At 62.2% G+C, this 9639-nt stretch overlaps 2 protein-coding genes across 2 annotated transcripts in view; both read left to right on the forward strand.

Annotated features, from left to right (window-relative positions):
* Positions 1–2411: 2411 nt before the first annotated feature.
* Positions 2412–3008, forward strand: LMXM_33_0500 (amastin-like protein; the record flags this gene model as incomplete). Its single annotated transcript, XM_003878587.1, has 1 exon — positions 2412–3008. One exon carries the CDS (start codon positions 2412–2414, stop codon positions 3006–3008), a length of 597 nt encoding a protein of 198 aa, XP_003878636.1.
* A 6198-nt stretch (positions 3009–9206) lies between these two features.
* The window catches only part of LMXM_33_0510 (phosphoglycan beta 1,2 arabinosyltransferase,(SCA like)), a gene marked incomplete at both ends in the record, with an annotated part of 2445 nt that continues 2012 nt past the window's right edge, over positions 9207–9639 (forward strand). The window contains one exon of the mRNA XM_003878588.1: positions 9207–9639. Coding sequence (XP_003878637.1) covers positions 9207–9639 — 433 coding nt within the window.

The raw sequence follows: 9639 nt of genomic DNA on the forward strand, positions 1-9639 counted from the left end.
GGTGGCCATCGCGGTGACGCCCGACGGGAGAGCTGTGGAAACTGCTGCGTGCGCGATCCGCGCGGTGTGTCCTCGCCATAGAGCCCGGCGACCGTGTCGGAGGAACGTGTCGCAGCACTCGGGGGCCGACATGATGGAGCGCTGCGGCTAACGCAGCTGCGCGGCCGGCTGCGTCTGCTCCGTGGTGGGTGAGGAAGAGGGTCTGGTGAGGAGACGGCCTGTACTGTGGCAGCGGAGGTATACGTGGCCGGCGTCCGACTGACCTGCTCGGCGTGGCTCTGCGTGCTGTGCGACGCTGGTGGAGTGGCGGACCGAAAAGCGTCGCTCTCCCCGGGACCCGTGCCTGAGGGGCTGATGCCCCCAGCCGTGTTGGGCGCCGCTGGCGGGAGGGTCTATCGGCTGGGAGCTGGGTCAGTGAGGTGAAGCGTTACGCCCTGAAGCGATGCAGGTGGCGGCAGCACCATTGGCTGGTCGCCCCCTGCAACGCCGCGCGACGTGCTAGGCATGTGCGAGTTGATGTGTGGATAGGCCGCATGCGGATTGCAGGCACGTGTCGAGCGGTGAGGCAGGCAGCGGGGTCGGCCATGCAGACGGCATGCCGGTCGAAGGTCCCTGTCCACCGTGACGAAGCTGACGTCGCTCTCCCCCACGTGTTGCATGGGTGATGTGCCGCCGCAATGCGAAGGTCGTCTGCCTTGGAGAAAAAACTGTCAGAAAGCGGCGCGCGGCGTCAGCTGGAGACATCACAATGGAGTAGCCCGAGGGTGTCTTGCGGACGACTACAGCTCAGGGCCCTGGTCGTGATGGTTCCTGCGCATGCATTTTTTCTGGTTTTCGAAGGGGCGAGTCAACTGTCCTCCAATGGGGGTCGCGCTATGTTGCTGGGTGGCCGATCGCTGGCCGCGCTGTCTGGGAGCGCTCAGGGTGGACTGGACAAGGGGTACAGGTGGGCTGCTGCGAATACACCACCGCTTACCAGGCCGACGACGACAACCGGTGCGGTGTACAGCCTCTGCGCCGACGCGTCATTGCGCAGATGGGGTGCCGCGTGCGTGAAGCGGGCGACAGAGCAAGCCGGCATGGCGGGCACGCGATGGGGCCACGGCCCCGCCGACCGTGTAGGCGCAGCAGCGCACCTTATGGAGGCCTTCTACATGAAGCGAGTGGGAGGTGTGCAACAGCGCTGTGGCGCTGGCATGTGAGACTGTCGTCTGTGCCATCTCACCATGGGTGGACCCATCGAGTCGCTCAGCACGGCAACCGCTGAGGTGCGGTGCATCGACTTGCGTATGGTTGCCATGTTCCAGTGCGAAGTGGGGGTTCGTGAGCACGCAGCAGACCATCGCCGCTACTAGCCTCAACCACTTGGTCGGCATCTCACTGCACTACAGGTCGCCGACGTGGACGAGCTGTTTGCCGCGGTACACGAATAGCACACATCGGTGGGACAGCGCACGACTGAGAAGTTGTTGAGGTCGGTACAACAACTGCAGTTGTCATGTGCCGGCCGCCCGCAGCTTTGTCCAGCACCGGCATAGACGCGGCGGCGGTGCGGAGTGGGCCGCGCTGCTGCCCTCCTGCGCACACGCACACAGCGGCCCCTCAACCCCCTCCTCTGCACGCGCCGCTGCACGCGCGTGATGCAGACGCACCTACGACAACGCGGAAGGGGGATGGCAGCGCCGAGAAACATCGGCCGGCAGGCCCTGCAGCTGCGGCTCTCGGCGCTCTCGCTCCCTCATCGCTCGGCCTCGCTGTGCGCCGCGCGGTTGCTTGGCTGCCGCGGCCACACGAAGGGGGCGGGGCCGAGGGCCGAGGGCAGACGTGTGCGCTGGCTGTGTGCGGTGCGAGGCGGGGATGAGCGTGGGAGAGGCGGGCAAGGCTTGCCAGGAGGGTGGCAGGCAGCGCCCTCCGTCCTCCCCGCTCGGACCGCTTCTGCGGCGCTTCCGTCTCGCCCTCGCTGCCGTTGCGGCGTGTCTCGCGTCCGCCGGCCACCTCTCCGCATGTGCTTGCCCTGCGTGCATGCCGGCAAGGGGCGCATGTGCACCCGCTGTGCGCGCCTCGCAGCGCCACGTGCCCGTGCCCTGGCCACTCTCCCCCGCATTGATCTCTCTGTCTCTCCTCTCTCCTCCCCCGCTTTCACTCCTGCCCACACCTCACATCCCTCCCCCTCTCGCAACACACGCACACGTGAAGGGCACCGTGTGCGTGCGCGTGCAACAGCAACGACAGCAGACATCGCCTTGCCAAGCCTCGACTCACTTCCGCTCTCGCCCCCCCTCTCCCCTCTGCCCACCACCCGCCCGGCTCCTCGTCAGCTCTGTGGCGCAGTCTCGACCGCCCTGCCGGCCTTTCGCCCGTCCACCTCCGCGTTGTGCTTGTCAGCTGTCCGGCGTTGTGGACTCGCGAAGATGCTGCTGAGGATCAGCATGCTCGCGTACGTCGTCCTCCAGTTCATCGCGTTCTTTTTCGTGCTGGTGGGTACGCCGATCGACATGTTCCGCCAGTCTCCGGTGTTAATACCGGAGGCGGCGTGCCTGACGCTGTGGGGTTCGAAGGTGAGTTGCTCTGCAGTGCGGTACGATCTCACCGCGTACAATTATTGGTATTTATGCCCAAAGTCCCGGCAGCGCTGGCGTAGTGCGGAGTTATTTGCCATCCTATCCATATTCGTGTACGGCACGGCGGTTATTTTTGGCTACATGAGGGTCTACTTCTGCGGTTACCTCCGCTGGGTCTGCCTGGCGCTCAACGTTGCTGGCATCATCACCCTGGGCATCGTCTGGGGACTCGTGGTGTACGTCTACCACGTACCGGAGAGCATAAATTGCATCAGCCTCAAGGATTTTCGTTACCATTTTGGTGCCGGTCTGGTGCTCTTCTTGATCGCCTGGTGCCTGAACATCATCAACATCGTCTTCTTGATGATCCCGTGCGAGGCTAGCGTTTCTATTGAACCCTTAGAGCACGAGCTTTCCGTACGGCCCAAGGTGCCGCCTATGAAGTGAAGGACGCGGCGGGCGAGCCTGACAGCAGCGCGGCACACACACACACACACACACACACATACACACACACACACACGTCGAGAGGCCCTCGTGGAGGAGCCGGCGGAGCTGATCTCAGCGAGAGAGAAGGAGCGGATGCGGCGGGCTCTCGTCGCTGCCTTCTCGCGCGTGTGCGGCGCACCACAGGCGCTCTCATGGCGGTGCGTGGGTGCACCCACACCCTGCCGCTCGCATCCCGAGGAGCCGCTCTCGCTGCCGTCGTCCTCGCGGCTCTTTCCCGATTTGTGCGCTGCTCTCGGCGCGCGCGCTTCGTCTGAGGCCTCTCTCCCCCTTCCCTTCCAAATGCCGCTGCCGTGCGTGCGAGTGCCTGCTGGCTTGTTCGCGGCTGAGCAACGCGCGGGAGAATGTGCCCGCTGATGCTGTCGCGGTCTCCCACGCGCTCATGGCGCCGACAGACCCGTCCGTTCCCCGTCCCCTCTCTGAGCCCCTTGCACGGATGACGGGAGGCGCCACGCCACGCCGCCTCGGCCACCCGCCCCCGTCCCCCTCCACACCCCGCAGTTGCGATGGCGCGTCTTTGTGGTGTCTCTCTCCCTCGCGCCCCGTTTGGCCCGCGTCGCTGCCGCTCCCCCCTCACATACGCCACACGGACTGCCTGAGCGGCGAAGGGCGAGGAGGGCGAGAGGGGGTGGCGGTGATGTGGGGATGGGGCGGGCTGGTAAGCAGGCGCGTCGGGCAGGGAGGGGACGGCGTCTGTGCGCCAGCACACCCACGCGCGTGCCGGCACACAAAAGGGTACCTCCCACACGGTGTGTGCGTGCGCGCAGGTACATGCGTCCCCGTGGCCCTCCTCCCCCGTCCTCCGCGGATCTCGCCGCCACTTCGCCCTTCTCCTGCCGCTGCCGCTCCCCCGCGCCCCTGGCACACCCGCGACGGGGAGAGACACCACAGCGGCACGAAGACGCACCTCGAGCACAGTCTCCCCCTCCCCTGTATTCTACACGCGCACACGCGCATGCTGTCGTTGCTTTCGGTTTTCGCTTCATTTAACGCTCGCATGCGTCTTGCGAGTTCTTTCGTTCTCGTGCCTCTCTCCCTACACAGAGAAGTGGTGCGTGGACGTGTGTGTGTGCGTGCCCCTCTGCCCTCTGTCCGCTGTGTCTCTGTGCCGCTGCCGCTCCCCCGCGCCCCTGGCACACCCGCGACGGGGAGAGACACCACAGCGGCACGAAGACGCACCTCGAGCACAGTCTCCCCCTCCCCTGTATTTTGCACGCGCACACGCGCATGCTGTTGTTGTTTTCGTTTCTCTCTTCGTGTTTTCGCTGCGTTTAACGCTCGCATGCGTCTTGCGAGTTCTTTCGTTCTCGTGTCTCTCTCCCTATAGAGAAGAGTCGCATGGACGTGTGCGTGTGCGTGTGCGTGTGCGTGCCCCTCTGCCCTCTCCCCGCTGTGTCTCTGTGCCGCTGCCCTGCTCCTCGCCTTCCCCGCCCTCCCTGCGCGCGTGCGTGGGGGGACGAGGGCGGCTGATCGAGGAGGCGACGAAGTGGAGAGCAGCCACAGCACGGCAGCGCCGCGGGACACGCGGGGCGTGTGCAGGAGGAGCGGAGGAGAGGCACGGACACGCACTCTGGCAAGGGGGTAGTGGTGCGGGGGTGCAGGGGAATACGCAGCGGACGAGTCGGTACGGGGGCGGAGCGGAGGCGAGGCAGCGCTGCTTCTCTGTTCGCGCTGCCTGCGTGTGACTCGAGTCTGTGTGCGTGTGCGCCCCCTGCGCCCCCTGCGGCCCTCGGCCCCCTCGCCTCTCTTGCGCGGTTCGCTTTGCTTGTTTCATTGCCTTGCCTGTCTATTGATACCGTTGAGTTGTCCAGGCTTCCGTGTGGAGATTGCTCACACCGTATTACGGCATGCGGCGGCTTGGGGCGACCGAGAGGGAGGGGCATGGCATATGCCGGCAGAGTGCAGGGCCTCAGAGGGCCCTGGCCTGCGGCTGGCCAACCTCCTCGCTGAGCTCCTGCGGCATGCACCCAGGCCACCCGCCCCTGCTGCCTGCACGCCGCACCACCGCCTCCGCCCTCGAGCAGGGCTCTGAAGGTGGCCCTGTGGGATCATGGCATGCAGTGCACGCTGGCCCGTGTGGCGCCGATCGCGCAGCACGTGTGCGAGGAAGGGATGAGCGAGGGCAAGATGAGCCGGTAAGGCGCATGGCCCGATTCAACGGCAGGCAGTGCGTCCTTGGCGACGCAGATGTAGCCGGAGTGCGACAGGTGCGCGTGGGCTGCGGCTGTATGCGTGCACGTGTCGACACTCGGAGTTGGTGGAGTGGGACGTTGATCACGAAATGCTTTGCTTCCCCTGGTGAGCACGCGGAGCGGAAAATAATAAATGCAACGGCGTGGCGACAGGAGTACATATCATACACATCTATACCTCTCTATATGCACTGGCAAACCATCAAAACGTCACACACTTTGGTTTCCTCTCCGACCGCCGCCCTCTGCCCTCGCCCGAACGGACAGAGCGCGTGAGCGTGCCTCCTTCTCTTGTGTTTCTTGTTTCCTTGCTTTGTGCTCTCTGTCCTTCATTATTGTCACCGTTCTTCGACCGATTCAACCCAACAGCGTCACCGGCGCCACTGCCGCCCCCCCTTCATGGAGAGGGGAGGGGCCGGGGGGCGCCGAGCTCTGTGGTGCTGCCACACGGTGTGGCTGCGCACTGCGCGTGCGCGTGTGCGCTCTCGCGTGTCGGCGTGTGCGCGCACGTGTATGCCCGTGTGCATGAATATGTGTACGTGTGTGCGCGTGTGCCTTGTGGCCGCGCAGGTCCTCTTTGCATGGATGCCTCCTGATCTGCCCGCTCTCTCTCCTGTCTGCTGCACCCTCGCGCGCGCCTCACGGGCGCCTCTCGGCGAAGCACGGTGATGGCGAGGACTCTACCTTTCTCTGGGGAAGCCTCTTGTATTCTTGTCTTTCTGCAAGAACAACGATGCGGCGAAAGTTTGCTGTCATGTCGTTCCGCCGCACATGATGGCACGTGGAACCGTTGGCAAAGGCGCACGTCTATCATTCCTTGAAAAAATAGTTTTTTGTGCGTGTGTGGAAGCATGTCCGTCGCCGGTGCGGACCGGAGGAGTGCGTCATGGAGTGCATTCATACCCTGCAGCAGCTCAAAGCGAAAGACATCATGGACAAGGATGCGATCGCCGAGAAGGTGCACTCGGGTTTCCACAAGTGCGAAAAAGGGCTGCAAGAAGCGGCAGCGGTCACGGAATGCGTGACTTTGTGTCGTCAGAGAAAGCCAGCAACATGCACCTTTGGAAAGCCTTCGTGCAACAGGCGAAACAGTCGAGGATGTTACTCCTTAGCGAAATAGAAAAGGAAGAGAGAGAGCGAAGCTCGGGAAAGGTTTCATTTCTCCTGCGAAGTAGTGCTTGACTCACCCCAGTCGACAGGTTGGCTGCGGCGTGTACCATCTTCACGGACGATGTCGAGGAGTCCGCCATGGAACTTGCTGTGGTGGCAGTAAGTGTTCCCGCCGCCAAGCATCTCGTCAGTCCCAACTTCGCTTTGGCGCAACGTCTGTGCGACGAGGGCGCGGAAAAGTACGGTGCAAGCATCGTGCGACGGGAATATCCGCCTTTTTCGAGAAGGGTACTCGGTCAGTTGCGCTACCCAACACCACGAGGAGGCAGCACCAAGCATGGCCGGCAGCAGCGACCCGAGAGGAGAGACGTTTATTCGTCAAACATCAAAGTTCTTCCGCACCCGGAGCATAACACTCACCCTCGGGGGCGGGTTCGCCTCCGTCTACGAGAGCAGATACATCTGTCATCGGCCAAGAAATTGCCGAGATCAATAGCATGAAAGGGGTTGCAACACGCTTGCCATCACAGAGGTCCACCGCGAAGAAAGCAACAACGGCAGTCCAGGCGGAACCGCGGGGACCGCAATTGAGGACAAGGCTAGCAGCAGCAGCAACAGTTACCTATTCCTGCGCGGCGCCCTCCGCATGTCGATCTCCCGCAGTACCTCCGCGCAGGCCGGGTGCTCCACATGGGGGGAAGGCAATTCGTGGGCAACAGCGTGAAACAGACTGGGAGCGCAAAATAGGGTCACAGCACAGGTGGCTGCGAAACCGTCAGAGGCTACGGTGTGGGGGGGTGCACACGGTCAAAGCTCAGCGGACGACCCGAACGGAGAAGCAGGATGGCGCCTTGAGAACCGCGGCGTCTCAAACGAAAGGCCGGAGAGCGGCGGAGGCCAGCCACCAGCAAGGGTTTCGGGTCCGCTGCCTAACGATGAACATGTCATAGCAAAGCACTCGACGCACGCAGGGCTTGGAGCGGCAATGTTGTGCTTGCAGTCCCTCAGTTCACATGGGTTGGTTGACAGGAGAGGTCTGATTGTGCGGCTCGCACTGATCACGGTGCATTTCGAAACTGTGACAACGCGGGGGGAAGCACAGCGGTGTCAGCGGAATCGGTAGAGGCCACCGCCTGAGCGGGCTGCACGCGTACACAGTTAACCTCTCTTCCTCAGAGAGAGAGGTTATGTGGTGTCTTTTCACTGCGCAGGACAGCAAAACCCGGGCAGGTGGCCTGTCGTGCAACGTCACAGATAACGGCGGAGCCGCGGGTGTCACGCGCCACGCTGCAGATGACTTGGGATTGTCTTTACTCAGAAGTACGTGTTACCCTTCATGCAAGTGTGCATACAAAAGGTCGCCCACGCGATTGCCGCAACGCGGCGTGTACAGTGATAAACCTCCCTCATTACTCTTTCTCCCCTTCAGCGCTGGCTGCAGAGTGAGCAGCTTCAACCCCCACTATGAAGGGTCACTGCATGGATTCCGGCCCGGTACCGGGTCATGTCCCGCTAAGCATCCCATGCACGGCAATCTCATGGATCCGACGGCAATCCGCGGTGCAGCTAACGTCGGGCAGCGCAGAGGCGACCACTCGGGTTGTTTCCTCTTTCACCTCCTCTCTTACCCCAACGCTGGGAGGACCGCTGCCGACGTGCAATGCATGCACACACATGCACACGGACCCAAGCGAAATGCTGAGCTGATATGCCGCCCCCCTCCCCCCCCCACACACACACACATACACACATACATGCACAAAAAAAGATGAGTACAACTATGGGGAGACAAGGTCTGGCCTTGGCCACACGTCTGCGTAACGGGTGGATACGGCCAGCCGGGTACGCCAGGAATCGGTGCGCCTCACACACTCTTTATCCTTTCGTATCCTCTCTCCCTCCTCTCCCTCTCTCTCCCTCTCTACTCAGTCGTGCGGCGCTGTACGTTTGTATGCTTCGGTGCGTCGTCAAACAAGGATGGCAAGTAGTTTGCGATCAACCGACGGCATGCGAGTGCTGCGCGTGCGAGTGTCGTCTGTGAATCACCGGCAGACACGCATGCGAGAGGCTCTCGTGTGGGAGGGGAGGGGGGGCTGAAGTCAGTCATGATTTCGAATCGACCAAACAAACAAAAAGAGGGAGACGTGAACGACACACATCGGTGTATAGCATGAAGCACCTCGAATCACCGTCCAAGCACAGGTGATGGTACAGGCTCTCCTCTCTTCTCTCTCGCCAACTTTTGTGCGCTGCCCTCGCTCTCGTGTGTGCGTGTGTGCTGGGTCGTGTTGTGGATCGAAGTGTCGTTGAGCCCTCTATTCCTTTTCTATGGATTTACAAGGCTCTTCACCGCCACACGGATACCTTAGCACACACACGCACACAATGCCCCCGCACATGTGGCAACTTACGATGCATGTCTCTCTGCGTTGTTTCGTGCGTGTCCTCCCCCTCTACTTTTCTCTCCTGTCTTTCGCACAGCTGTCCCGTCACGATCCTGCTTGCCTCGGCTCTTTCTGGTCTTCCTCCTCCCTCGCGCCCTCTCCACCACCGCCACCAGACACTGGATGCAGTGAAACACCCAAACAGGTAGTATTGTGTGCACACATGAGTTAGCAACGCTCGCGGTACCTGCATCTGCGCACGTCTCCGGGTCCCGCTCCCTGGTCGACTTTTGTCTCTCTGCTTTTCCTTTCCCTTGCGTATCCCCTTCGCTTTCTTGGGGGAGGGAGTGGTGGGGTTGCTGGTGGGGTGCGTGCTGCCTGGCTGCCTCCATCCTCCGACCCACCTACTCCTTTTCCTTCCCTCCACGCACCATCGTTTGTCACTCATCGTGATGCAGGACACTGCTTCACCCTTTCCTCACCACCGTACGCCGGCGATGTACCAGGCCGGCGTGCAGCATCAGGCCAACAGACGCGAAAACGCAGCGCTGCTGCCTACCTCGTCTGCTGGAAATGGTGCCAACGGTAAGCGGCTCAGTCACTGGGGCCGCAGCCTGTTGCGTGGCTTCTACCACATAAAATGGCATCAGCGCACGCAGTGTGCCATTGTAGCGTCTTTGCTGTCGTTCTTCACCCTTTTTGTGCTCGTGAACACTCTTCTTCAGGTATCGAGTCTGACGCAGTCGTTTTATGCGGTTTTCTCGGGACGGACTTCCGCGCCGCGAGCATTCCTGGAGGACGAGCTTGTTATACATAGCCCTCGTGTGCCTCCGAATGGAGCGTTTTGTGGCCTGTGTACAGAGGGCCTCGTTGTCTTCCGTCCAG

Source organism: Leishmania mexicana, chromosome 33 (assembly GCF_000234665.1).
Source record: "Leishmania mexicana MHOM/GT/2001/U1103 complete genome, chromosome 33".
NCBI classification, from domain to species: Eukaryota; Euglenozoa; class Kinetoplastea; order Trypanosomatida; family Trypanosomatidae; genus Leishmania; species Leishmania mexicana.